At 66.0% G+C, this 26603-nt stretch overlaps 4 protein-coding genes across 4 annotated transcripts; 3 read left to right on the forward strand and 1 right to left on the reverse strand.

The window, feature by feature from the left end:
• Positions 1–483: 483 nt before the first annotated feature.
• On the forward strand, positions 484–8844 carry TPRN (taperin). Its single transcript, XM_032636114.1, is given in 9 exon segments — positions 484–727; positions 729–1238; positions 1241–1423; positions 1426–1792; positions 1795–1871; positions 1873–2358; positions 7818–8079; positions 8176–8282; positions 8400–8844. Coding segments are annotated over 9 exon segments (2256 nt in total). The 5' UTR covers positions 484–526; the 3' UTR covers positions 8463–8844.
• Positions 8845–10155: 1311 nt separating this feature from the next.
• On the reverse strand, positions 10156–11843 carry SSNA1 (SS nuclear autoantigen 1). Its single transcript, XM_032635142.1, is given in 4 exon segments — positions 10156–10708; positions 11051–11218; positions 11220–11251; positions 11730–11843. Coding segments are annotated over 4 exon segments (360 nt in total). The 5' UTR covers positions 11782–11843; the 3' UTR covers positions 10156–10600.
• On the forward strand, positions 11815–22350 carry ANAPC2 (anaphase promoting complex subunit 2). The gene is given in 18 exon segments (XM_032635141.1): positions 11815–12060; positions 12353–12975; positions 13934–14066; positions 15001–15175; positions 15320–15336; positions 15338–15361; positions 15363–15395; positions 15397–15442; positions 15780–15832; positions 15834–15879; positions 15882–15897; positions 16548–16729; positions 17081–17222; positions 17592–17667; positions 17751–17954; positions 21434–21563; positions 21755–21990; positions 22079–22350. Coding segments are annotated over 18 exon segments (2460 nt in total). The 5' UTR covers positions 11815–11949; the 3' UTR covers positions 22292–22350.
• Positions 22351–23892: 1542 nt separating this feature from the next.
• Positions 23893–26255, forward strand: TMEM210 (transmembrane protein 210). Its single transcript, XM_032635143.1, has 4 exons — positions 23893–25305; positions 25469–25604; positions 25821–25850; positions 26022–26255. The coding sequence occupies exons 1-4, from the start codon at positions 25218–25220 to the stop codon at positions 26248–26250; spliced, it is 483 nt and encodes a 160-aa protein (XP_032491034.1). The 5' UTR covers positions 23893–25217; the 3' UTR covers positions 26251–26255.
• The last annotated feature ends 348 nt before the right edge of the window (positions 26256–26603 follow it).

Raw genomic sequence — 26603 nt, forward strand, 5'->3', positions numbered from 1 at the left:
GCGGGACAGTCTTCCGGTCCCGGGTTGGCCCTTCCTCCACCGTGCTTTCCGCGGGGGTAACAGGCGGGCAGAGTGCTGGCACGACGAGGAGGGACCAAACCCGGCCAAGGTCCTACGCGACCTGGGGCCCAGGGGTCCGACCCGCCCACCGGCCAGGATCCACTCCCTCCGGGCCCCGCCCCGCAGGCGCGGCGGGCCAAGGGAGCAGAGGCGGAAGTGGGGGCCTCCACGGAGCGGCGTGAGGCGTCGCGGCGTGTCCAAGGGGGCCTCCCCAATGGGGACCGGCTCCAGCGATGGGCGCTGCTCCACTGAGGCCCGCGGGAAGGCGGGTCGGGGAGAGCGTTCTCCAATCAGTACGGCTGGCCATCCTCCCTCCCATAGGTGAGGCTGCGGGCGCGGGGGCGGGTCTGAACAGGCCTCCCCCAATGGGCGGGCGGTCAGGGGGGCGTGGCCGCGGCGCGAAGGCCGGCGGCGGGCGGCGGCCGCAGTTCCCGGCGCGCGCTGGCTCCGGCGGCCGCTCCGCAGCATGGCAGGCCTGGGGCGGCCGAGCCCGGCGCCCCGCGCCACGATGCCCGCCTGGAAGCGAGAGATCCTGGAGCGGAAGCGGGCTAAGCTGGCGGCCTTGGGCGGGGGCGCGGCGCCGGGCGCTGGGGCGGGCGCGGAGGAACCCGCGGGGCCGGCGGCTGAGCCGCTGGTGCTGGCCGAGAGCCTGGGCCCGCTGCGCGAGAAACCCGTTCATGCGGCTCGAGTCAGAGCGGCGGCACGGGGCGCGGCGCGGCGGGGGCGCCGGCGCGGCGGGGCCGGGGACGCGGCCCGCGCAACATCTGCTGGAGCTGTACCGCTGCGTGCCCGGCGTGCGCACCATCCGCGCCGACAACATCCTCATTATCGAGTCGGCGCCCGGCTTCCCTCCCTCTCCCGTCCCCGGCCCCGGGCCGGGCCCGGCTGCCCGCATCCGCGCCGCCGAGGTGCTCGTGTACGAGGCGCCGCCGCCTCCCGGCCGCGTTAGCCGCCTCCTCCAGAAGTTCGACCCGCCGGCCGCGCCGCGCCGCCGTGGGAGCCCGGAACGCGGCCGCCCCGTGCCGCCGCCCTCCCCGGGTCCGGCCCTGGTCCCGCGCGTGGGCGAGCGCGCCGCCTGCTTCCAGCCCGAGCCCGAGCGCTGCGGCGCAGGCCCCGGCCCCGGGCCCCGGCGCAGCGACTTCCTGCACAAGACCGGCAGCAACTCCTTCACTGTTACATCCCACGGGGCCTGCGCCGCAGCGCGGGCACTCGCCCACTCCCCAACGGGCCCGCGGCCCCCGAGCGCCGAGCCGGCGCTGCCAACGGCCTCACGGGCTCCGCGCCTGGGCCGGGCGAGTGGAAGCCAAAGGTGGAGTCGGGGGAGGCCCCCGCCCACCCTCTCCCCAGCCCCGGAACCCCCCAGTGCCACTCTAGCCGGCGCCCCCGGCATTGCCCACGCTCAGCCCTGCTAGTGCCACTCCCAGCCAGCGCCAGTGGGTCTCCGCGGCCACCAGCGCCAACGACTCCTTCGAGATACTGCCGGCCTCCAAGCCAGACATGGACACGATCCCTGCCGGGGACCTCCAGGCCCGGGCTCTGGCCAGCCTTCGCATGAACTCTCGAAACTCTTTCGTGTTCATCCCCAAGCGCAAGACCTCCGGGGCCCCTCCTGCGGAAGGGAGGCAGTCCGTGGGGCCTCCAGAGGGAGAAGTTGGCTGGGCCTCCCAGCACCAGGAGCGTGAAGCCCAGCAGGTGCCTGAGACAGATGGTGTGTTTGCCGGTGGGAGGAGCCCCTCGGGGGGTCGAGGAGGGAGGCAGCCCCGTGCCAGGCACTAGCCCTCGTGGACTGGACCGTTAGGTGGCAGAGGCCTGTCTTCACCACCCCCGTCCCCACTGGTCGCCACTGAAGCTGAGCCTGCCCAGGGCTTTGGGGTTCCTGGCTTGACCAAGAATGGCAGGGAGCCTGGGAGGCCAGGGCTGCCCGTCACCTTCATTGATGAGGTGGACTCTGAGGACGAGGTTCCCCAAGAAGCCAAACTGCCCTGCCCCGGGGCTGGTGTGCCTCCCCAGTACCACCCGCATCCCACCGGGCCTGGGCACCTGTCAGAGCTTCAGCACCGAGGTGGCAACACCTTCACGGTGGTGCCCAAGAGGAAGCCAGGGGCCCTGCAGGCCAACGGGGAGGCTAGGCCGAGGGAAGCTGAGGAAGAGGGGCCGGGCAGCCTTTCGGAGCCCCCTGCTGCCTTGGGGACCTCAGTGAAGAAGCGCTACCCCACCGTGCATGAGATTGAGGTGATTGGCGGCTACCTGGCTCTGCAGAAGTCCTGTCTCACCAAGGCCGGCTCTTCAAGAAAGAAGGTCAGTGGTGGCGAGTCACAGAGCTGTGGGTATAGCATGTGCCTTGTTCCCAGGACACCTCCTGACCTGGGTGTGGGATGGCTTCTACGTGGACCAGAGGAGAGCTGGAGCTGGGTGGCCGTGTAAGCTCCGGGAGAGGTCAAGCTGTGGGGGAATCCCTGGCCTGGGTTCCAGCGGAACCCTAAAGACCCTGTGGCTGCGGGGACGGCTTGCCTGCTCTGTACCTTGAAAGGCTGGTGGGGAGGGTCAGTCCAGCCAGGGCTTCATCTGCTTGTTGGTTCTCGGGGCTCTGTCTGGAATTGCCTGGGCAGGACTGTCCCTTTGTAGGTCCCGCTGTTGGCTCCACCCCGGCCTGGCTTGGAAGGGTGGCCTGGCATGTTCTTCTGGAGTTCTGGCCTATGCACGTAGCAGGTGCCAGGATGGAAGTGGAAAGGGACAGGAGACCTTTGATTTGGGTGGAGTCGGATACCTACTGTCAGCTCTCCAGAAGGCATTCTGGCCTGGAGCTTAGCAGGACTTGGCTTCGTGCGAGTGTCTGTTGAGCTCCTAGTGTGTGGCAGGCCTGGTCTGAGCCTGGGGTGTGCTGCTGGGGAGCGATGAAGACGCTCCCCTCACTGGGATGGAGACAGACCCGGTGCAGGGCCAGGAGCCTCTTGGAGTCTCACTCTCCTGGCAGGGCTGCTTGGTGGCCTGGAACCCTCTGGGCCCAAGGAGACGTTCCTCAGATTCTTTCTGGTCATACTAGCACCTAGCACCTGTGTCTGGCCCTGGGGCAAATTCCAAGGCCATCCCCACATGACTCCAATCAGCAGGCTCGCTGGGCGGATGCACCCTCCCGGAACCGCTTCTCTTTTGGCTGCTGGTGTCTCGGCTCCTCCCTGAGGCCACCTCTGCCCCAGCCTCAGTTTCCTCGGGGCCCTGGGGGACGGTGATGTGCCGTGCGTCACTGGAGCCCCCTTACCCACTGTCCCGCTGGCGCTAACTAGATGCGGCGTCTCCTCTGTTGGCTTCCTTTGATTTCCTGCCTCGGGGTTGGCCTTGGCACTGCCCTTCCTCCCTGCATCATCCTCTCCTTCTCCAGTGAGGGCATCGGCCCTCCTGCCAGCTCCATCTGCCGGGCCAGGCATCCACACCCGTCCCCCGCAGCGCTTCTGGTGCGCCCCGAACCCCCGCCTGTCCTGCTCGTCTGACCTTGCCTCACCCTCTGCTCGGTGCTGTGGTCATCCGGTAGCCGTGGTCACCAGCCCAACCCCCATGCTTGCCCTCCCCACCTTGTCTGCTCCTCCTCCTGCTTCCTGACCCTTGACCCCAGCTGCTCTGGGAGGCGTCCTTTCCCGTGCTAGCCTGGGGCGGTGGAGGTGACAGAAGCCTCCTGCTTTGTAGGCAGAGGATACTGAGGCCGGTGGAGATCAGGGAGCTCGTGGGGTGGGACCCAAGTGTGAGCCCCTGTCCTAACCCGGCTGCCTTTATACTGGGAGCCTGGCTGCAGCCCGGAGCCTGGTCATTCTGTCCCCAGCTGGGGGCAGAGCCCTGGGGGTCACTTGAGGCTTGGTTGGAGTGAGAAGGGCACGGTGGGGGCCTGAGGGCCTCTCGAGGCAGGAACAAGTGATGGGAGGGAAGCGGGCCCCGGGCCAGCCTGGCCCCCGTCTCTGTGCCAGCCTGAGGGGTTGGGGGTCCAGATGGATGGTTCCTGGCATAGCCGAGTGGCCTGGTGGGGCCGTGCCAGAGCAGCACGACCTGCTGGGGGTGATCTGCCCGAGCATGTGCTAGCTGCCCTGTCCAGGAAGAGCCAGGACGCCTATCGGGTGGGACGGAGGCATGGGGCTGCCCAGCCCTTCAGAATGACCTTGGGCTACCCCTGGCTTTATCCACCCCGTGGTCCCACTTGCCTGCTGCCCCTGGGCCTTGTCCTTGCCCAGCCCACTCCAGCCAGCCTGTGGTTTCTATCACTGTCCTGCTCCCCCAACCCCGCGTTCCAGGGACGTGGTGGCCTGGAGGCCGGCAGGACCGTGGGGACCTCCCAGGGCAGGGGTCCTGGTCCCTTTTCCAGGGGACAGGTGAGGTGCAGCTCTTGATGGCGTGGAGCCTGCCCCCGGGTTGCCACCTCTCCGGTGCAGGGTGTTGTGCTCTCACCTGGCCTTGGAGGGCGGCAGCCCTGCCCTGGGTAGTGGGCGCCCAGCCGGCCGGGCACGCGTCCCCACTTAGTTACCTCTTGGTGGAATCACAGATGCCCTCTCTCTCCGTCCCTTGCTGGCCCAGCCGACCGCTGCAGGCCGTCGCGGCCACACCCCCTCTCGCCCCCGCCCCCAGGCTGTCCCGGTGGGTGGGGCCGGCCTGCAGCTCCGCACACCTGCCTCCCAGGGGGTCGGCGCTGTGGGCCTCTCCCCTTTGTGAGGTGCCAGCTGGCTGGGCTCCTGCCTGTCTGGCAGCTCCTTCCCCTCCCCTTTGCCCTCCTCACTTTCTAACCCGCTGATCCCCTGCCCAGCCTGAGCGTGCCACGTCCCCACGCCCTCACCTTCGCCTGCGGTGTAGCAGTCACCCTCACCCCTACCGCTCGGGTCCTCAGATCCGAGGCGCCGCTGCCCTGGGGGCTTCTCCACCCGCTCCTCCGCTGGCGGGCGCGGCCTCTCCTTTCATCCGCTCTCCCCGCAGGCGCCGCCCCCAGTGGTCTTTTTGGACCCCGGGGACCACTGGAACAGGCCTGGACCCTCCTCCACTCAGCTTCCCCACTGGTGGGGGCGGGGGAAGGCTGCCCTTGATGCCCAGCGGGCGTCCCACCTGGGCAGCTGTGGGAACTTCTGGGGGGCCGTGTGTGGCCCCCGGAGCTCGGGCTGAGTGGGGGATGGCACGTGCTGGGGAGTGTGGCATGGGGCGGGTGCTCACCCCAGACCGGGGCGGCTGGAGCCCAGCTCCCAGCCCAGACTGCAGGGTGGACACCCTTCAGTAACCCGAGCTGGGCGTGCCGGGCAGGGTGGGGTGAGGGGAACAAAGGGCTCTCTCCCCGTGAGCAGCGGGAAGTGGGCCGAGCCAGGACCCACCTGCCGGCTGCACAGCGCAGCGGGCAAAGTCCCTGAGCCCGGTGAGCAGGCGTGTGCAAGTGGCAGCCCCTGGCTGTGCCCCCCCACCCCGCGGTTCCGTCTGCCCGGTGTCTGGAGGCTGCCCCCACCGCCCGGGCATTAGGAGTCACGTGGGGTCCTGTGACCCACAGACCCGCACTCACGAGGAGCCTGGAGACTGGAGGCGAGGTGGGACGTGACCGGAGCCTCGGGCCCCAGCTGGGCGCCAACAGGCCTGTGAGCCCCGCCCTTGCCTGGCCCGGCTGTGCCAGGCTCCGGGCCTGCTTGCACCCAGCCCCCTCGGTCTCCCCGCTCAGAGCTGGTCATGCGGACTAATGAGGGCGTGCTGATCGGCTGGGCCCTGGCAACTGGCCCTTCCCTGTCTTCAGTGGTGGGGGATGGGCCCAGAGGGCTCAGGGTCATCAGGGACAATGCCACGTACCCAGGAGCACCGTTCGCTGCGGGGCCCAGCATTGGGCCCCTGTGCTGGCAGCCCCATTCTGCCTTGGCCTCCTCCTGGGGTCTCTGGCCCCAGGTCTCAGGGAGCCAGTCTCCGGGGGTTAGGTGACTCTATCCCCATAGGGGCCACAGGATCACCCCACACAGCTGCCCAGGTGGGATGCCCTGAGTCAAGGGCAGCCCCCCTGCCAGTGGGGAAGCTGAGTGGAGGAGGGTCCAGGCCTGCTCCAGTGGTCCCTGGGCAGTGGGCGGGCACCTGTGGGCTCTGGTGATTACCCCGTGCCAGGCCTCTGCTCTGTTTGGCCTCCGGGGGTGGGGGCGGGGGCAGCTGGAGGTCCGGGTGGGGCCCATGCGGGGACAGTCACGAACATCTCCATCCTGGTTTGATCCATCTTTGGTGGTCGTCTGCCCGTCTGCTTGCGTCCCTGACTGCTTGTCTGTGTGGACGACCAGGGCGAGGGCAGCAGCGACAGGGCTCCCGACCTGCCCAGCAAGTGCCTGTGTGGGCCGTGCTGAGACGCGCAAGTCCAGAAGCTCGGGGGGAGGGTGGGGATGCCCACGGCTGTGCGGGGCTGTGTGTGACCGTGGGGTGGTGGGAGAAGTGCATTGCGCTCCTCTCTGGACACTGGCTCGGCAGGGCAATGCCTCCTACTCCTGGCCGGCCCTGCACATGTTACCCTGAGGCTGGGGTCCCTCTGCTGCCCAGGGCTGCAAGCCCGGCCCTTCTGCGAGGCCCCTCCCAGTCCTGCTGTCCCCAGGCCCCAAGGTTCTCTGCCTGGGGGCCCGACTCCCGCCCCTGGCTCTTTCCAGGGGAAGAGGAGGAACTTGAGCTGGCTGCGGTGTCCTGTGCCCTGGAGTTTAATATTTCGAGCTCCAGCAGGGCTGCTCCCATCTGCTGCAGGCGGGCAGCTCTCGTATTCATTACCGCCCTGCCAGGCCCGGCCGAGCCCTGCCGAGCAGGCCTCGGGGGACGTGCGACTCTTGTGGGGAGCCTAGGTCCGGGTCTCGGAGGGTGAGGATCCTGACCCCCAGTGCCCAAGTCCTTCTACCAGTGCCTGTCCCCATAGCCCCTCAGAACCGGCAGCCTAGTCTGGCCTCTGAGGCCTTTGGGAAAGATTTGCCGCGCATGAAATTCTGGAGCCTGCAGAGGGGGCACGGTGGACGTGGGCCATGTGGGCAGTCCGAGTGGGAGGAGAGAGTCGCTGACCCCTACGCGGTGCAGCCTCGGGCTACCTACCTCTGACTCAGTCTGCGAAGTGGGTGATAGCACTTGGTGCCACTTTCCCGGGGCTGGCACGTGGCAGCCGCCCAGCTTCCATGCGGGACCTTGGGGGCCTGGCTTTGGGTGTGCCGGGCCCCTGCCCAACAGTGGTGGTCCGTGCCGAGCTGGGTGGGCAGGAGCATCCGGGTGCCTGGCGAGCTGGGATGTGAACTCAGCCCTGGAGAGAGGCACCGGCCAACAGGAGGGGCTGCTGGAGGTGTAGATGTGGGCTCCCCAAGTGCAGCCTCACCTGGACCTTGCTCCTGCCGGGGAGCCTCTGGCTGGGAGATGTGGCTGGTGGTGCCCTGCTCCCCTGAGAAGGCAGATCTGCAACCCTGGGAACTGCCTTAGAGGCTTCTGGAGACCCTGAGGCTTTGGGCTTCTGGTGCTGGCTGGGGTCTGGCCCTTGGGAGGGGTGGGTCACTTGGGAGGCGGTGATCCTGGGGTGGGGAGGGGGTGGGTGAGGCCTGCGCTGCAGGTGTTTGGATCTCCTGAGCCTGCAGGGTCCAGGTGGAGGGGACTTCTCTGATGAGGGGCAGCCCCCCGCTTCTCAGAACCTTTGAAGGGCCAACGGAGTGTTCGGCTCTTGCGCTGGTCTGACACCCGCGCTGTACCCGCTCGGTCCCGCTCGAGGAGCCCTGTGGCTGGGCACAGCACTTTCACTGGCGTGCCTCCTGCCCTAGATGAAGATCTCCTTCAACGACAAGAGTCTGCAGACTACGTTTGAGTACCCCCCCGAGAGCTCCCTGCAGGAGGAAGAGGCAGAGGCCGAGAAGGGGAGAGACGAAGAGGAGGAGAGCGAGGAGGGGGAGGGGGAGGCGGAGGCATCCGGCTCAGACCCGGCAGCGGCTGCGGCGGAGAAGCCCTTCACGCTCTTCCTGCCCCGAGCCACGTTCGTGAACAGCGTGGGCCCCGAGAGCCCTCGGCTGCCGGACGGCAGCTCCGGTGAGTGCCCGCCTGTGGGGTTGGGCAGCCCAGGGGGTGGCCCGGGCCACACGACCATGCAGCCGCACATCCACCGGTGTGCCTGTCGGCCCGCAGGCCTGTCCGGCTACACTCCGAAGCACTCCGTGGCCTTCAGCAAGTGGCAGGAGCGGGCGCTGGAGCATGTGCGGAGCACAGAGGAGCCCCCGTCCAAGGAGATCATGGTGAGCAGGGTGGGGCAGGCGGGCGGACGCCCAGGGAAACGGGGTGCGGCGGGGGGTGGGCGTGGTGCTCCAACGCCTGGACGAGCCCCGTCCACCGCCTCTGTGTCCCTCTCTCAGCTCACCCCTGCCGGTCAGAATGACCTCGCGGACTTCCGAAGCGAGCCAGCCCTGTACTTCTGAGCCCCGCCCTACCAGGAGGACGAAGGCTGAGCCCCAGGTGCCCGGGAGCTGCATCCCTTCTGCCCCACCAGGCCTGCCCTCCCACATCCCGCTCTCCCTCCCTGGGGCCTCCCAAGTAGGCCGGTACTTGAGGCCTGAGCCTGGGGCACCCGGGACTCACTCGACCCCGGCTCGGGGGCACTGCCTGTTGGGGAGGGATGGTGTCCTGCTGTACGCCACGCCCAGCGGCTGTCGGGTGCGTCTGGGGTGGGGGCTGATGGGACCCTGACACCACCCCCACCCCCACTCCCCACGTCAGCCACTTCCGTTTCTGATGAACGGCAAGTCTTTTCCCGCCTCTGATGACAGACCAATAAACAGCCCTGGATGAGGCCCGCCTCTACCTTCCTTGCGTGGTCCTCGGCTGGAAAAAGGGGGAGCGGGGCTCAGGTCTGCAGGGCTATGCTGAGGCACTGGCAGCTGGGAGGCAGCCACCCAACCCAGGGTGTGATGCAGGCCCAGCTTGGGTTTCTGTGCCCGGGGGAGGCAGTCCCGGCTGACACCCCACACTGCCCAGGCCTGGTGCCCCAGGCTCTCTCCCCACCCCTGTGGCCCTAGTTGCCCTGCTTCTCCTCCCAGCCATCCCCTTGGCTGGGAGAGGGACTTTCCCTGTGCCTACCCTGTGAGCACCCCCAGTCTCTGGGGCTCCCCTTGCCTCCCAGAAGCGGCTCAGTGGGAGCTATGGTGGGAGGTGGGACGCCAGGTAAGCTCTCTGGGGTCTGGAACTCTCTGTGGGCCCGGGTGGTTGCTGCAGCTGTCGGGTCCGAAGTGGTTTCCCTGAAGGGCCAGAGCCTGGGGGTGGACGAAGTGCAGGGCAGGTGGTGGGCAGAGCCTCAGGGATCTTGCCTCCTGTTTGGATTGGAAGGTTCCCTGACCCACAAGGGCCTGCAGGAATGCTGTGGCAGGCAGACCACTCCACCTGGGGTAACGTCAGCAGGGAGGTCTGGATAGATCTGGAAAAAGTGACAGAAGACAGAGCTGCCCACTAGGGAAGCGGCTCCCGGCTGGGCTGACTGCCTGTGCCAAGGACAGGCCATTCACAAATCCTGGCATCAGATGCAAGTCTTTTCCTCTTGGAGCATCAAGCCCACGGGAAATGCCACCTGGCCAGGCTTGGGAGGGAGGAAGGCGTTTGTTGGGAATGGCTGGGCCCAAGTTTCTGCAGACCTTCTCAACCAACACACGCTTCCTAACCCCCCTATCCCCCACGGACAACAATTGCAGGGACCCCATGGGGGCTGACAGGCCAAGGCAGGTGGACCTATGGAGGACTCGGGATGGAAGGCAGGGCCCTGGGCTGCATGGGAGACTGGCCTGTGACCAGAGAGTGGGAGCAGGGGTGCTGCTGTCCGGCAGAATCTGGAATTACTGAGCTGGGGTGCAGCCACTCCCAGGGGGACCTGAGCGCAGGAAGAGCGTCCTCCTTGGGCCAGGCCTTATGCTAGAAACCAGGACCAGTGGCCCTGATGGGAGAGGTGGGTGACGGGGGCTCACATGAAACGCTTAGGAGCACCCCTTAGCTCTGAACGCAAGGCCGGTCACAGAGAAAGCCATCCCTTCACGGAGGAGCCGTATTACAACTGGACAAGGATTCGTATTTTGACTCTAGGGGGCCCGGCAGCCCCACACTCCTGACACAGGTAGCAGGCTGACGTGGATCTTTACAAAGACAATCTTTACTGACAAGTCACAGGCCCCAGGCAAGCTCTGAGGTGAAGGAGGGCCCCAGCCCCTCCCACACTTGCCTGGGCACCTGCGGGCCGAGAGAGGGGGTGACAGGACTCCCAAGGTGCTGAGACCAGAAGCGGGCCTTCCCCGCGGCCCCAGGCTGGTGTGGAGGCCTCAGTGGGACCCTGAGTAGAGCTGCCCTCCCCAGCGCCTGTGTGAGCTCAGAGCCAGGATCCCCACCTGGTGGGCTACGCTCAAGGTCTTTCCTGTCACCCAGAGCCAGTGAAGGTTGGCAGCTGCCTCTTGGCACCCCAGACAACAAGAGGGAAACGCTGCTGCCGTGAAAGACAAAGATGCTTTGAAGACAGACTTGCCGGGGGCTGAGCCGTAGAGGAGGCGCAGTGGAGGCAGGCCCTCCGCCTCTGGCCTCATCAGCTGTCCTTGCCTCCGTTGCTCCTCTGCTCGGGGGCTGCGACCTTGGTCAGGTTCCCCGCTTCCCTCTTCAAGACACTAAGCAGAGTCTGCGAGCTCTCCAGGATCTGCGAACAGAGACACCAGCCGGTTAGCAACTGCTCCTCCTGTGGAAAGCTCCTGCGGCCCGGCCCCCCCTCCCGGGCCAGAGCCCGTCTCCCCTCTGAGTCTGGCCCAAAGCCCCTTCCTCACACCCTGGGAAGCCAGGCTGAGGTCATGGCTCCTGCTTCTGCTCTGCGGCTCGCAGTCCGGAACCCGCTACGCGGTGCTGAGTATGGTGCCGACAACAAGACCCAGGTCACTCTGAGCGCGGTATTGTCACCACGGGGGGCCTACAGCCTGTCTAGGCAACCCCTGGGCCAGAAACCCTTGACGGGCTCGGCCCCAGCACGCGGGCCCCCGAGCCCCACCTTGAGGTAGGCAGCCTCCGTCTCCGCGATGGTCCGATCGAACTCATTCCGAGAGGCTATCTTGCGAGCCAGGTTCTCGTTGACTCGGGCCAGCTTCTCCGTCAGCTGCCTCACCTCATTCTGCAGCCGCTGCTTCTCCTCCTCCTCCTGCTGGATCTGCCGGCACAAACTCCTCCCGCTTCTGACACAGCTCTTCGATGCCTAGGGTGGGCCGAGAGAGACAGGCGCGGTGGGCCCAGAGCAGAATGGAGAGCACCGCCCCTCCAGCTCTGGAGCCCCCTGCTCTGGAGGAGAGAAGGCTAGTGGACAGTGCAGGGCCCGGGTGCCGGATGGGCCACCTTTCGCCCGAGCCAGGCCAATGTCCTGCGTCCGAGGAGTCTCAGAGTTAAGGAAAGCACCGCGCGAGGCTCGAGGCGCGAGGCCGGGAGGCCGTGCGTACTCAAGCCCATCGTCCTCTGCTCACTCCACAGATACCTAGCCCTCGGCGGGCGGGCCGCAACGCGGCTGTGCGCTGGGCAGGCCCGCACGGCGTCCGCGCCGCCCCGGCCCGCAAAGCCGCGCACGTACCGTACAACACGCTCGGCCGCGCGCTGCGGGCCAGCTACTGCCCGGGACCGCAGGCCGGCGAGCCCCACGCCCTCCCAGCCTGCCCGGTGGGCCCCACGGCTCGGCCGCTCACACTTGACCAGCTCGTTGTTGTAGTTCTGCAGCGCCGCGCCCTGCTGGGTCATGGTCGCCACCCGGGGTCCCGGCCGCTCCAACCGCCGTTACCGCATCCGGGCCCGCGCCTGCGCACTGCCTACGGACGGCGAGTCCACGGTGCACGTCACCGCCGCGCGCCTCTCGTTTGCGTCATCGCCGCGCGCCGCGCCGGCGGCTCTAGGAGCTGGTGGGAGCAGATGGCGGCGGCGGAAGCGGCGGCGCACAATGACCCCGGACCTGCCCAAGAGCTGCTGGTGGCCTGGAATACCGTGAGCACCGGACTGGTGCCGCCGGCCGCTCTGGGACTGGTGAGGCCCGAGAAGAGGGCAGCGGGCCCGTGCGGGGTTCCCGGGACCCTGCGCGTCCACTCTCGGGTTCATTCGGATCCCTCCGCCCGCTTCTGTCCAGCTTGTTTCCCCCAGAGTCCTTTGTTGTTCCACAGCCTGTTCCTAAGCGTGGGCCCTGCATCCGTGCGACGAAGGGCAGCGGGGTTTCCGTAGCCTCCGCTGTGCTCTGTCCTTTTCCTGTCTATCTTCGTCTGTCACTGCTTTCTCCATCTCTGCGCTGTGTGTTCTCTTCTTACAGTTTTCTGTACTCCAGGCATCCTCCCGGACCAGCGGTGCGGTCCCTCCAAAGGAGGAGGAGCTTCGGGCGGCGGTGGAGGTTCTCAGAGGCCACGGTCTGCACTCGGTCCTGGAGGAGTGGTTCGCAGAGGTGCTGCAGAACGACCTGCAGGCTAACATATCTCTCGAGTTCTGGAATGCCGTCTCGCAACGTGAGAACTGTGCAGACGAGCCCCAGTGCCTTCTGCTGCTCCTCGATGCTTTTGGGCTCCTGGAGAGCCGCTTGGATCCCTACCTGCGTAGTCTAGAGCTCCTGGAGAAATGGACTCGCCTGGGCTTGCTTATGGGCACCGGTGCTCAGGGGCTTCGGGAAAAGGTTCATACCACGTTGCGGGGCGTCTTGTTCTTTTCCACTCCCAAAACTTTTCAGGAGATGATCCAGCGCCTCTATGGGCGCTTCTTGAGAGTTTACATGCAGAGTAAGAGAAGAGGAGAAGGAGGAACCGACCCCGAACTGGAGGGGGAATTGGACAGCAGATACGCCCGCCGCCGGTACTACCGCCTTCTGCAGAGCCCACTCTGTGCGGGATGTGGCAGTGACAAGCAGCAGTGCTGGTGCCGCCAGGCGCTGGAGCAGTTCCACCAGCTCAGCCAAGTCCTGTGAGTGCTTGTGCCTGCGTGGCCGTGCCCCGTTCCTCCTGGCTCCTGCTTGCCCCTCTGGGTCCAGCTGGCCCCTGCAGAGAGCTGCTGAGCTGGCTGGGGGTCTCTGCCACCTGTCCTGGTAGCCAAAGAGAGGGTCCCCAAGATCCGTGTGTTGTGAATTTTTACCTTTCACCCTGGACACAGGTGCACCTGTCACTCGCCCTAGCTCAGGGTTTCACACTTTGCTTATGCTAAGATTCCACGTGATTCCAAATTTCCTGGGCTGTGCAGAGTTTTGCTGTGCTGTTTGTAGGCTCTGAGGAGAGGAATGATGTTTATCCTATGGTTGCAAAAGGTGTGACTGTTGTTTTTTCTCTCTAGAACAAGTCAGAGGTTAAACCAACGTGCTGGGCAAACTGATTGCCCTTCTGGCCTGTCGAGGAGGGAAAGATTTTGTTGTCAGAGCCAGGTCCTGTTGTGTGGTCCTTCCACTCTCTGTGGTCACTTATGATGATTTTGTCACTTTGAGTGAAGTGGCAGCAGTGCAGCTGTCAGATAGTCTTTTGGCTGGACTGAGGGTGTGACTGGATCCACAGAAGCTTCGTTTTTTCAGGAGCCTTTGTCCTCACAGATCGGCATCTGCACCAAAGGGCACAGACAGCTGCATCTGTGTCTGTGGGGCCAGGGTAGTGACGTATTTAGCCGTTGTCTCAGGGCTGTTTCTGGGAGGTGAGCCTTGGCCCCAGTAGCCAGACGTGCTGACCACGTGGGGAAGGCTAGTGTCCCGGCCTGAGCAGGGAGGCCGGCTGGGGGGGCGGGCGGTCGCTGGCCAGTGCTTGTCTTCACAGCAGCTTTTCCTCAAAGCCTCTGGTGCAGCTGTGCCCCCGACGGGAGAGCTGTGGGCCGTACGTGCTGGGGTGGGGTTGGGCGCGTGTGCGTGTGCTCTGCGTTCTCCATGGGCAGGGCTCTTCTCCAGACACAGGCTTAGTCTGCTGGAGCGGGTCAGTGCCGAGGCTGTGACTACCACCCTGCACCAAGTGACCCGAGAGAGGATGGAGGACCGCTGCCGGGGCGAGTATGAGCGCTCCTTCCTGCGTGAGTTCCACAAGGTGAGGACCCCCCGCGGGCTGTGTCCTCGTGGATTAGAGGTTTCTGGCAAAACTGACACCTCGGTTTTAGAAATGGCCAGAGCGTGGAGAGCCGGGTGCGTCGGGACGTTGCTGGTGCTGGAAGTCGTCTTGGTGCTGGGTGGAGGCCGGTTATTCTGGGCCCGTCCTGGTGGGAGCAAGAGCCTGTGACGTGCTTAGTGAGGTCTTCGCGGGGCCACGTGGCTGGAGGCCGTGCCAAGGTCTGGGGCATCCCAGTGGGGGGCCTCGGGGGCATCCACGCTGTTGGGACATGGTCTGGGGTCTGCTCTGGGCTGCACCCAACCACGGGGGCCTCAGCCCGCTCCCACTTCCCAGCTGCTCCCCTCCCCTGCTCTCGCTATCTGTTTCCTGAAGATGCAGGTAAGCTGTGGGGATGAGGGGTGGTGTTCAAAGCACGTGTCCCTGCCACGGGGCGGGGGGGGCGGTGTGTGCAGCTGGAGGTCTGGCGGGTGCTCTTTCCGGTGGCTGGGCGGCCGTGGGAAGACGTGTACACGCTCCGGTCCATGTGGTAGGGTGTCCTGTGGATTTCACGTGCACGGGCTCAGAAGCATTCCCGCTAGGTGCTGTGGGTTGTGCGTGGGGGGGTCTCGTTGTGCATGGGACCCCCAGGGTGTGCCCATCCGCTCAGATGTAGCACCCTGTGTCAGAGCCACTGTCGCCGGGGATGAGCACGGGTGCTGGTGTGTGTGGAAGGGGCCTGGGTGTGTGTTGGTGGAGGCCCTGGGAGGCCTCCTTTGGGCCCCTTGTCCTGCTGATTTTAACGTGCTCCTGGTCTTCAGAGTAGGTGGCCTTGGGGGCTCCCAGGGCCCAGCCAGAGGGGCGGGTAGCTGTGTGGCTTCTCCACGTCTCTGTTCTGGCTTGGCCCCCAAGTCCCACACTTGTGTTCTCCCGACAGTGGATTGAGAGGGTGGTCGGCTGGCTGGGCAAGGTGTTCCTGCAGGACGGCCCCAGCAGGCCTGCGTCCCCAGAGGCTGGGAGCTCCCTGCGCCGGTGGCGCTGCCACGTGCAGAGGTTCTTCTATCGCATCTACGCCAGCCTGCGCATCGAGGAGCTCTTCAGCATCATCCGAGGTCAGCCCCGCCTGCCAGGGAGCCGCCTTCCTGCGCCTCTGCCCTTCAGCTCATTGAGGGTGGGGCGGCGGGCACATCTGGGCCCTTTGCGCACAGTGCGTGCTCGCCACGTGTGCACGTGCCAGGACCAGCCTCTCCCCGCAGACTTCCCGGACTCCCGGCCCGGCCGTGGAAGACCTCAAGTACTTGCCTGGAGAGGACCGACCAGAGGCCGCAGCTTCTTGGTGTCCCTCAAGGCTGCCCTGGAGACGCGACTCCTCCACCCAGGTGCCGCCGCGGGGCGAGGGCCCCACCCGCCATTCACCCTCAGGGCCCGGATCTGGAAGCCCAGGCCTGGGGCCTGTGGAGGGAGTGGGTTTAGAGGCAGTTTTGTGTGGTCCTTCGGGGACAGGGGCAGTGCCCGGTCCCTTTAGAACAGACCCCAGTTTGCAAGGGGGGAAAGCAAGTGAGTGCAGGGGGTAGCGGCGGGGACAGCTCCCTACAGATCACGCGGGTCTCCTGGGGGTGAGGTGGGACTTGCAGGTCACCTGACCAGGGTGGCTGCCTCCGTGTCCCTGTGTTGCCTGGGCCCTTCTGTGACGGAGCTCTCCCGTCCCGGCCGTAGGCGTGAATACGTGTGACATCATCACCTTGTACATCTCCGCCATCAAGGCGCTGCCGTGTGCTGGATCCCTCCATGGTTGTCCTGGAGGTGGCCTGTGAGCCATTCGCCGCTACCTGAGGTGAGCTCCAGGGCCCCACTCGTGCAGCTGCACTCCCCGTGGGTCTTGCTGCAGCCAGAGGGGTGTGGTCCTTGGGGAGCCAGGGACGCTCCATGTCCCCTCCTAGGCCGGGCAGCTCAGGCTGGGCTCCTTCCTCCTGCCAGCGCTGGTTCCCACGCCTGTGGCCCAGGGTCACCAGGCCCGTGTGCAGGCCGCGGGGCCCACACCAGCACAGACAGGTGGCCCTGCTCCCTTTGCCTCGCGCCAGCCTGGCTCCAGGACTGACGGGAAGGGTGGGGCCTTGCGTTGCTGGCCTTCTACCAAGAGGAGCAGAGCCTCTCGGGCCGTCTGCCGGGGGATGTGTTTGAGCAGGCGCCACGCACAGCCACCCAGAAACCCCTCAGTGCACAGAGGAGGCTCGGGGATGGGGCCGGGCAGCGTCTGGAGCTGCCCTGACTCAGGCCTGCTGCCTCCTGGCCGGACATGGCCTGGCGTTGTGTCTGTCGTCTCAGCTCCTCCTCCTAGGAAATGATTTTGCTTTAGGGCTGGCGGGGCAGGGGAGGGAGTCTCACGGGCTTGCCTTTAGCACGTGACTGACGGCCCTGGCTGCAGGGGTCAGGCGGGGTCCCGCGTTCAGGTGGGACAGGCGGTGAGGGGCTCGTGCCTGACAGGACGCGGGAGGACACGGTGCGGCAGATCGTGGCAGGGCTGACCGGGGACTCGGATGGGACGGGGGACTTGGCTGTTGAGCTGTCCAAGACGGACCCGGCCAGCCTGGAGACCGGCCAGGACAGCGAGGATGACTCCGGCGAGCCAGAGGACTGGGTTCCCGACCCTGTGGACGCGGATCCAGGTCAGCGCCTGCCGGCCCTGCTGCCAGGCTCTGGATTTCGGGGGGTGGTCCAGTCGGGCAGGCGCTCTGGTCTCCAGTTTGTTGCCACGTGGGCTCTGGAGCTCCAGGGGATCCAGGGTCAGAGTGTAACCCCACCTGGTTCCCCGGGGTTCTTCACCTGGCTTGGGTGGTGTCCCCGCCCAGACCCGTGGTGGGGTGCCCTGCCTGCCTCTCCTGCCTCTGCCGCTTCAGCTGGAGAAGGAGTGGGTTTTCGGCATCCCCACCTCGTGGGCTTGGCCGGGCACGGGCTGCCTGGCACCACCTGTGCCGCCTCCGTGTCTGAGAGGCGCCGGTGGTGCCCGTGCCGTGCAGGGAAGTCCAGCTCTAAGCGGCGCTCCTCGGACATCATCAGCCTGCTGGTCAGCATCTACGGCAGCAAGGACCTCTTCATCAATGAGTACCGCTCGCTGCTGGCCGACCGCCTGCTGCACCAGTTCAGTTTCAGCCCTGAGCGGTGAGGCCTGTGGGGTGCCACTCCAGGTCCCCAGGGAGGGGTGGCCTTCACTCGCAGTGGCTGCTCTCTGTTAGCCCTGGTGCATGTCGGGGATGCGCTGGGTCCCCGAGGCTGGGCGGGGACTGACCTGTGCTTGGCCTCTGCCCCCCGGGGGAGGGGGGGCCTGGGGGTAGCCAAGGAGCCTGGGGCGGTAGGTCCCAGGGCTTCCGGCCCTCCTGGGGTGGAGTGGGCACAGGGCTCCCGCCTCTCCTCCTGGGCTGGGAGGGGTGTCCCTGCTCCGGGGATGGGGGGATGGGGGGGGCAGTGTCGCTCTGTAGGTGCCAGTTGGGGTGGGGGCACACCGCAGCCCTCAGAGTTGCGTCCTTCCAGGGAGATCCGCAACGTGGAGCTGCTGAAGCTGCGCTTTGGCGAGGCCCCGATGCATTTCTGCGAGGTCATGCTCAAGGTAGGTGCCTGGGGCTCCCCGCCACCGCCGGGCCCCTACCCCTGTCGGTCGCGGACCTTCAGGAGGCCCCGTCTCCCCCACAGGATATGGCAGACTCGCGCCGCATCAATGCCAACATCCGGGAGGAGGATGAGAAGCGGCCCGCAGAGGAGCAGCCGCCGTTCGGGGTCTACGCCGTCATCCTCTCCAGCGAGTTCTGGCCGCCCTTCAAGGATGAGAAGCTGGAGGTTCCCGAGGACATCAGGGAGGCCCTGGAGGTCTACTGCAGGAAGTACGAGAAGCTGAAGGTATGGCCGTGCCGCTGGGGCACTGGCACCTCGGACGAGTCCCTCCGCGTCTGCGCCCTGCGCTCGGCACCCTCTCCTCCCCTCCTGGGAGCCTGTCTGTGTAGGTGTGCACACTCTCTGCACGCCCTCCTGTGCCCCCAAGGCGCTGGGAGTGGGCGTGTCCCTGGGCTGCCTCTTCCACCGTCCACCCTCTTGGCCTCAGAACCAGGAGCTGGGCTGCAGGGATCGCCCCAGGGGGAGTCGGGGGCTCTGTCTCTCCCATGGGCGTCTCCAGGTTGCTCTTGAGGTGTTTGACCTCTATGATCCTCCGCCATCCTGCCCCTCCCTGGCTTGTTTCCCTGGCAGCTGCTTTCTGGAGTGCCAGGGCACTTGGGGACCCAGACCATGCTGTCTGCTGTTAGGTCCCTGGGGCCACAGGGCTCGGCAAGGAGAAGGGGGTGTGTGGGCTGGTCAGGAGGCCGGGGGCCAGGAGTAGCCGATTGGCAGAGTTTATCGCTCGTCCCCTCCAGTCCTGGCGTTGGGAGTCCAGGTGAGAGGTGTGGGCAGGTGGAGCCTGGTGTGGGCAAGGGTCCGTGGCACGGAGGACCCTTCTTCCAGGTGATGGTTCAGAGGAGCCGTGTTGGGAGAGAGGAGGGAGTTTGGGACACCTGTCCCAGGTTTCAGGGGACAGGTGGAGAAGTGGGTTCTGGGGCGTTCAGTCTGATGAGTGGGGTGTGGGGCCCTGAGAGGCCACCGGCCGGAGGAGACGCCAGGCACCCAAGCAGAGGACAGGGCCGCAGGTGTCCAGGGTGCAGACCCTGAGCTCTCGAGGGACCTGGGACACCCCTGGAGGTGGGAGCCCTCAGGACAGAGCCCCAGGAGGGCGGCAGGTGGGGCTGGGCCGGGACCTTTCCTGCCCCTGCGTGGGAGGTGGTGCTTGCTCTGTGGGGCCTCGGCGCTGCCCCGCCCCCGCCCCCACCCCCCAGTTGAGGACGTCCACGTGGCTCGCCCGTGTGCTCGGCACCCTCCCCTGCTGCTCTGGCTGCCCTGCTGGCCTCTGCGCCGCAGCTCGCCTGCCTGGAGAGGCCCCGCCGGCTTCCTCCGCAATTCCCCCTGGGGCCTGGGGGTGTCTCAGGCGTGCTCTCCATCTCAGGCCGCGGACCCGGCATGCCAGTGCCGGAGTGGCCGGGCAGGCACCCAGTCTGTGCCAAGAGGTCAAGCCTGTGGCCACGGTGCCTCTGCTTCCCGCCAGCCGGGCTCCTGGTCCGAGGACTGCGCTGGACACGTGCGGGTGGCCGTGCCTGTGCCGACTGCCGCTGGGCCTCGCGTGTGCCCGCTGCAGGCCAGAGTGGTTGTAAAGGTCATGGCCTTGGAGCCAGAGGGCGTGGTTCTGAGCTTGGCCAGCTGCCAGCTGTAGAGAGGTTAGCCGTCGCCCCCCCTTCAGAGCTGGGGGCGTGAAGAAGGGCTCAGAGCAGCCAGTGTCCGCCAGGCCGGCCCTGACGAAGTGCCCCAGACAGGCGCCGTCGGCGCACCGGAAATTTATTGTCTCAGTTCTGGCAGCCAGCAGTTCGAAGCCGAGGTGTGGGCAGGGCCGCGCTCCCTCCAGAGGCTCCAGGGGAGGGTCCTCTTGCCTCTTCCAGCTGCTGGGGCTCCGGGTGTTGTCGGCTTGTAGAGGCATCACTCACCCCTGCATCGTGCCCCACGGCCTCTCCTGTGTCTCTGTGTCCACGTTCTCCTCCTCTTATGGGGACACCAGTCATGCTGGATTAAGGGCCCCCCACGCCAGTGTGACCTCACCTTAACTAGCTGCATCTGTAGTGACCCGACTGGCAAATAGGGTTACCTTCTGAGGCACCGGGGGTGAGGACTTTAACATCATTTGTGGAGGTCACAGTTGAGCCTGTGAGAGTCTACTCTCTGGCCCCCCAAATTCACGTTCTTCTCACGTGCGAGATACATTTAGCCACGTCCAGCGTCCCTAGATTTTAACCATTCTGCCACCGACTCAAAGTCCCAGATCTCTGAGTCAGGTCAGGGTGAAGCCTGGGGCACGATTCTCCTTCAGCTGTAAACCTATGAATAAATCTCTCTCTGCTTCCGAAGTCCAGTGGTGGGACAGGTGTTGGGCAGACACCTGCCCTCCAAAAGGGAGATACTGGAAGGAAGGGAGGGTTCCCAGGCCCTAAGCAAGTCTGAATTCCACTCCATCTGGCTGGGTGCCAGTCTTCTCTGCTCACGGGGGCAGCCCCACCCTGCCAGGCCAGGCCTCTGCAGCACGGCCCTGCCCTCGGAGTCATGCTCTCCCTTTGGCCGCCCCTCCCTTTCCACCCAGGCTGGCATCGTTTCCACTGCTATTAAATTCTCAGGAGCCTTGTTGGCCTCCGTGCAGTTCTCGGCGTCCAGTCCGTGGGCCTGGGGCCTCTCACACCTCTACTGGCCCCTCTCTGTCCTGGCTCCTGGGCACTGCTGGTTGGTGCCGCCTTGACACAGGTCACCTCTAGGGCCATACAGGCTCTGTCTGCAGAGCACACGGCAGGATGTGCGAACTACCCAGTGCTGCTGGCTCCTTTCTGCTCACCAGGTCCTCCCTCGGTTTTCCCTCTCAATTCACTACAAGCGGTGAGGAGAAAGCAGGCTGCACCTTCCATACTTTGCTTGGAAATCTCAACCTAATGTCCAGGTTCCTCCCTCGCGAGTTCTGCTTTCCACCCAGCAGAGCGCGTCTCTGCCGCCGCGTGACGGGTCGCCTTTCCTCCCATCTCCGGTGATGTGTTCCTTGCTTCAACAGGCCTCACTGGAATGGCCTTTCCTGTCCGTGTTTCTACCAGTAGCCTCTCCAGGGCAACCCAGGATTTTATGAGCCTGCAGCTCAAAACTTTCCCAGCCTTCCCCATCCCCCAACACCACAGCCACGTCCACGTGTTCTAAAAAGGTATTTGCTACAGTAGCACCTTCCCCTCCGGCTGAAGTCTGTATCGCTGTCCCGTGGTGGCTGTAACAAAGTACCGCACACCAGGTGCTAAAACAGGAACTTCTCTCGGCTCTGGAGGCCAGGGTGTGAGATGGAGGTGAGGGCCTTCTGGAGGCTGCGGGCGAATCCTCCCTGCCTCTTCCGGCCTCCAGGGGCGCCTGTGTCGCTCCAGCCTCACACGCCGTCTGCCCTCCCGCGAGGACACTTACCGAGTTAGATTAGGGTTTGCGGTACTCCAGCACGACCTCTTCTTCCCTAACGACATCTGCAAAGGCCTAGTGTCCAAGTCAGGCCACTTTCTGGGGCCCTGGGGCCAGGACGTGGACGTTTCTCTCAGAGGCGCAGGGGCCCTCGCTGTTAGGGGTGCCGGGGGAGGGGGAGGGGACTGGAGTCCCGCCGTGTGCTGGTCCCGTCGCTGCCCGCCAGGGTGGGGGCAGGTCAGGGAGCCCTTCCTCACCCGGTCCCAGGTAGCAAAGCCTTGTCCAGCTGGACCCGCTGGGCGGCCCGTGCTGACCCCAGCCCTCCCCAGGCCATGCGGACGCTCAGCTGGAAGCACACCTTGGGCCTAGTGACCATGGATGTGGAGCTGGCTGACCGTACCCTGTCCGTGGCGGTGACCCCTGTGCAGGCGGTGGTCCTGCTGTACTTCCAGGACCAAGGTGAGCCCCCAGCCGCCCTGGTCTGGCCGCGCCTCCCGGGAGGGCACCGTTCTGTGTCCGGTGGAGGGTGGGTGGGACCCAGGCGGCCCGAGCCACGCGGGCAGCAGCCCCCCCGCCCCGTCCCCGTCCCCCCCACCCCGCTGGGGCCTGGCTGTGCCCTGAGGGTCCTGCCGGTCCCGCCCCGCCCACAGCCAGCTGGGCGCTGGAGGAGCTGAGCAAGGTGGTGAAGATGCCCGTGGCACTGCTGCGGCGGCGCGCGTCGGTGTGGCTGCAGCAGGGCGTGCTGCGCGAGGAGCCGGCCGGCACCTTCTCGGTGGTGGAGGAGGAGCGGCCCCAGGACCGGGACAGCATGGTGCTCGTCGACAGCGACGACGAGAGCGACTCGGGCATGGCCTCGCAGGCCGACCAGAGGGAGGAGGAGCTGCTGGTGCGCGTGGGGCCCAGGCCGGGCGGGGGCGGGGTGGGGGCGCCGCCCAGCGCGGCCTGACCGCCGGCCCCGGCCGCCGTGCCCGCAGCTCTTCTGGACGTACATCCAGGCCATGCTGACCAACCTGGAGAGCCTGTCGCTGGAGCGCATCTACAGCATGCTGCGCATGTTCGTGGTCACCGGCCCCGCGCTGGCCGAGATCGACCTGCAGGAGCTCCAGGGCTTCCTGCAGAGGAAGGTGCGCGACCAGCAGCTTGTCTACTCCGCCGGCGTCTACCGCCTGCCCAAGAGCTGCGGCTGAGCCGCCGCCAGTCCCCACCCAGCCCCCAGGACGACAGTAAAGCAGACGGTTCTTCCTCCCTCCCTGTCCTGCTGGCTCTGTGGGCTTCGTGGGCATGCGGTCAGGTTCTCCCTCCAGACCAGCCTCTGACAGAGCCTGGCAGAGCCCAGGCCCCAGGAGTCGGTGGGGAGCTGCACACCTGTGTTTGGGCTCCAGGCCGGGAGTCCTGGCACTTGGTATCTCCAGGCCTCCGTGGCTGACAGAGGCCCCCGTCACTCCCGTGGCTTGGGCAGGAGCTCACGGGGGGTGGGCTGTCTGGGAGATGGGCCCTCCTGGGCCGCCCTCCTGAGGGACATCCAGCTCCAGCCTCACCCCTCTGGCCTTTGAAAGAAGCCCTTTTGAAAGTCTCCCTCTCTCTGCCTGGCACGAGGGTCTGGCGCCCAAGTGCTGGGCTGAGAGCCCCAGGGCTGCTGCTGCGGCCCGGGGTGGGGGGGCTCCATCAGAATGCATGAGGTGGGCGGGTGGCCAGGCAGCCCGTGTGAAGCCAGGAACTTCTTGCGTGTCCAGCATGGCGTGCTGCCTGGGATACGCCTAGGCTCGGGCAGCTGCAGTGCTGGGGGCTTCCAAGGAAGAGTGCTTTCAGAAGGGCCAGTTCTTTCTGTGCCCGGAGGCGTGTGGTCAGGAGCGCCCGGGGGCCTCGATGTTCCTAGCACAAGATGCCGGGCCCGGTGAGTCCAGCCATCCCCAGAGCTGCAGCACAGGGCTGTTGTGTCCGGAGCACAGGGTCCTGTCCAAGGCCGGCACTGGGGGCCCCGCGCTGCCCTTACTCCCAGGTCCCAGGAGGCGGGGAGGCTGTTAGCTCTGCCGGGCCCAAGGCCTTCAAAGCTGTGCTTGGTGCCACAGCCTCCGTGGCCCAGACCTTCACTTGTCCAGCGGGAACCGCTCGAGCCCGGTGGCGCTGTCCCCACGGCAACAAAGGCCCTTTGAAACGAATGTCTCCACTGCCCTGCTCCTCCCTGTGGTGCGTTCCCAGGCCTGGAGCCATGCCCGCTGCCCCGCAGACACGGTGCGGCTCCCCACCAGTCTGTGCCCCGGTGCCCCCACTCCGCTCTTTGGCCTGTTCTGCTCGAGGGCCCAAGTGTCAGTCCTGCTCTGGGGCTTTTCTTTCTGCTGCTGCTTGGCTGTGCTGTGCAGTTTCTGGGACCTCGGTTCCCACCCAGGGATTGAACCCAGGCCACGGTAGTGGAAGCCCGCAGTCCGAACCCCTAAACTGCCAGGGAGCTCCCTCTGGGGCTTTTCCTTCTTGCTCCGCAGGGTGGTGGTTGCTGTGGGATTTGGAGAGATTAGCCGCACAGCCTTAGCAGTTTGAGGACTCTTGACAGGCCAGTGGGTCCCTGCCTTGGGCTCCACCTGCTTGGCCCCTCCAAGGCGGGCTGCACCGTGGTCACAAGAGGGGCTTGGGACTTCCCCGGTGGCGCAGTGGTTAGGAATCCGCCTGCCAATGCAGGGGACACGGGTTTGAGCCCTGGTCCGGGAAGATCCCACATGCCGTGAAGCATCTGGGCCTGCGCGCCGCAACTACTGAGCCTGCGCTCTAGAGCCCGCGAGCCACAACTACTGAGCCCGAGTGCCACAACTACTGAGGCCTGTGCGCCACAACTACTGAGCCTGCGCTCTAGAGCCTGGGAGCCACAACTGCTGAGGCCCTCGCGCCTGGAGCCTGTGTTCCTCAACAGGAGAAGCCGCTGCGATGAGAAGGCCCCGCACCGCGACAAAGAGTGGCCCCGGCTCACTGAAACTAGAGAAAGCCTGCGCGCAGCGGCGAAGACCCGACGCAGCCAAAAATAAATAAAAAAGTAATAAAGACACTTAAAGAAAAAAAAGAAGAGGGACTTCCTGCCTGGCACTGGGCTGGGCATGCCTTCGTCATCCTAACCAGGATGCAGACCTGCTGGACTGGCCTGGCAGGGTGGCAGTGCCAGCCGCTGGGCCGGGACACACCTGCCCTGAGTCCCTTTGGACTCAGTTTGTGGATGAGTGTGGTAAAACCCAGCGTCTCAGGTCATAGGATCACTCAACAGGTGTAGAGGTGTGCCAGGAGCTGCCACCAGGAGGGGGCACCTGTGTGAGGGTCAGGGAGGTCCCCAGTGACCAGGGGTTGGCTGCGGCCCAGCGGGGCACCCCCCACCCCCCAGTGCCCTGTGGGGTTAGCCGTGGGGACGGGGGCAGGTATCTGCTTCTGCTGCCTGGGTTTGCTCGGCAGGTCCTTAGGGGAGGAGGCTGAGGTTAACCCCAGCCGTGCCAGCCTCCTGTGGACAGCGCTTGCCTGGTCTGCGAGAGGCTGCACGGGACAGACTGCAGCGGTGGTCGTGAGCGCTAACTGTAATGACACGCTTAAGCCAGAGCCCCAGCCACCTGCTCCTTGAGGGTGTTCTGCGAAACACTGCTGGGGCCCCTATGGGGCGGTGGGTGCGTGTCCACCCCCCGGGCCTCGCTTGGTCCCTGCTTGTTCCAGTCTTGGGGGGAGGGTGGTGACATCAGTCAGCTGGAGACCAGGCCGCACCTAAGCTGCTGCAGCCCTTATCCTGACAGGGAAACTGAGGCCCAGGCTTGCCCACTATGGACCTCTCTGGGTTTCCAGGCCGCTGCCTCTGCGACCCCAGGGTCCCAAGTGCAGCCACTGCCCCTTTGCCGTGAAGTGCTCTCCTTCCAAGACCACGGCAGCCCCACCACTGCCCCTGCCTCAGATCTGACCAGGGCACTCTGGAGTGACTCCCAGGCCCCGGCCGCCCTACCTGCCCTACTCTGGGGCTGCCTGCCCAGGGCTTCTCAGGAGCCCAGCACCCGAGGGCGGTGCCCAAGGCGAGGCCCTGCCCCCACCCTCCCTGCCTCACAGCTCCATTGTGAGGTCAGCGCCTTCCGATGAGTTCTGTCCAGAGGCGTGGAGATGGCCCCCTGTCCCCAGCCTGACTCCTGCCTGGTTGGCCGCCCCCTCGGCCTGATATGTTTGTCCCTTTTGCTCATCCCTGCTGCAGGTGCCTCCTTCTGTTCGCCAACCCTGTCCCCAGCCAGGGCCCCTCCCTGGTTCAGGCAGGCCAGGCGCACCCGTGTCCTCCTGGTGGCTGCCGGGGGTGGGAGGGCGGGCTTGGGGGTGACCCACTGGGAGGTGACGACAGCCCCTTGGCCCTGTCTCTGCAGCTGGAACCTACTGTGACTGTAGCTTTGGCCTCAGTCGCGAGGCCCTCATTGCCCTGCTGGTGGTGCTGGCGGCTGTCAGCGCCAGCTGCTTCTGCGCTCTCATCATCGTGGCGGTTGGCGTCATTCGAGCCAAGGGGTGCGTGAGCCCCAGGGCCAGGGCGGGCGTGTGAGGGCTGTGGGGCCGGGCCATCCCCCTGGGCCCTCGGTCTCGATGGGCGAGGTCACCAGGGACTTGGGAATGGAGTCTCCCAGAATGGGATGGGGAGAGGTGTGGGGAGCACCGCTGGGCTCCTGGAGGCCAACCCCGCTGTCCCAGACTCACGCCTTACCTTTGTTCCCTCCCGCCCCTCAGTGAAACATGCCCCGGACACATGGAGGGCAGGTGAGTGACCCCGGGGGAGGACCCCCAGGGCGAGCTGTGCCCCTGCTCCCTGACCCCCCACCCCCGGGAGGTGTGGTTCACAGACACGGCAGGAGCCCCGGGTGGTTGAGGCCTCATGAGCCCATGCTGATGGCCGCCTGCAGCTAGCCTGACCTGGACCACGCTGTGCAGGTTGGTGGGGCACTGCGGGGCTCAGGAAGATCACATGGACCTGCACGCGGCGCACATGGGGTCCCACCTCGTGGCCCCTGAAATGGAGGTCTCCATGATGCCGCCCCTGGAAGATCACGGCCTCACGACCATCACCGTGGACTCGACCCTAGAGGGGCTGCCTCCACAACCCCTGCCGCCTCAGCAGGGCTTTGGGCAGCTGGGGGAAGGGGAATTAAACAGTAGTTAGCAGGTCTGCGTTGTCCTCCCTGCTGGCCCCCCTCGAGCCCTTCTGCAGATGCTATTGGGGTGGGGGGGGTCTGCGTCGCCTCCTGTCTCTTCAGTGGGGTGCCCAGTGCCCATGCTGGGCTCCCGCTGTCCACCCTGCAGGGCAGGGACCACACCCCTGGGGTTTCCACTTCCTGCCATCGTGGCGTCAGCCCAGCTCCTCCCTGCACCTTCCTGCCGCTTTGTCCCATGAAGCAGACAGCGCCCGCCCCCGCCCCCCCCCCGTGAGCCCCTGCCCATCCCACCCCCACCCCCACCCCAGGAAAATGCCGGGACAGGCCCTGCAACTCTGGTGAGTCCAGAGGGAGCAGCAGG

This window comes from Phocoena sinus, chromosome 6, assembly GCF_008692025.1.
Source record: "Phocoena sinus isolate mPhoSin1 chromosome 6, mPhoSin1.pri, whole genome shotgun sequence".
NCBI lineage: Eukaryota > Metazoa > Chordata > Mammalia > Artiodactyla > Phocoenidae > Phocoena > Phocoena sinus.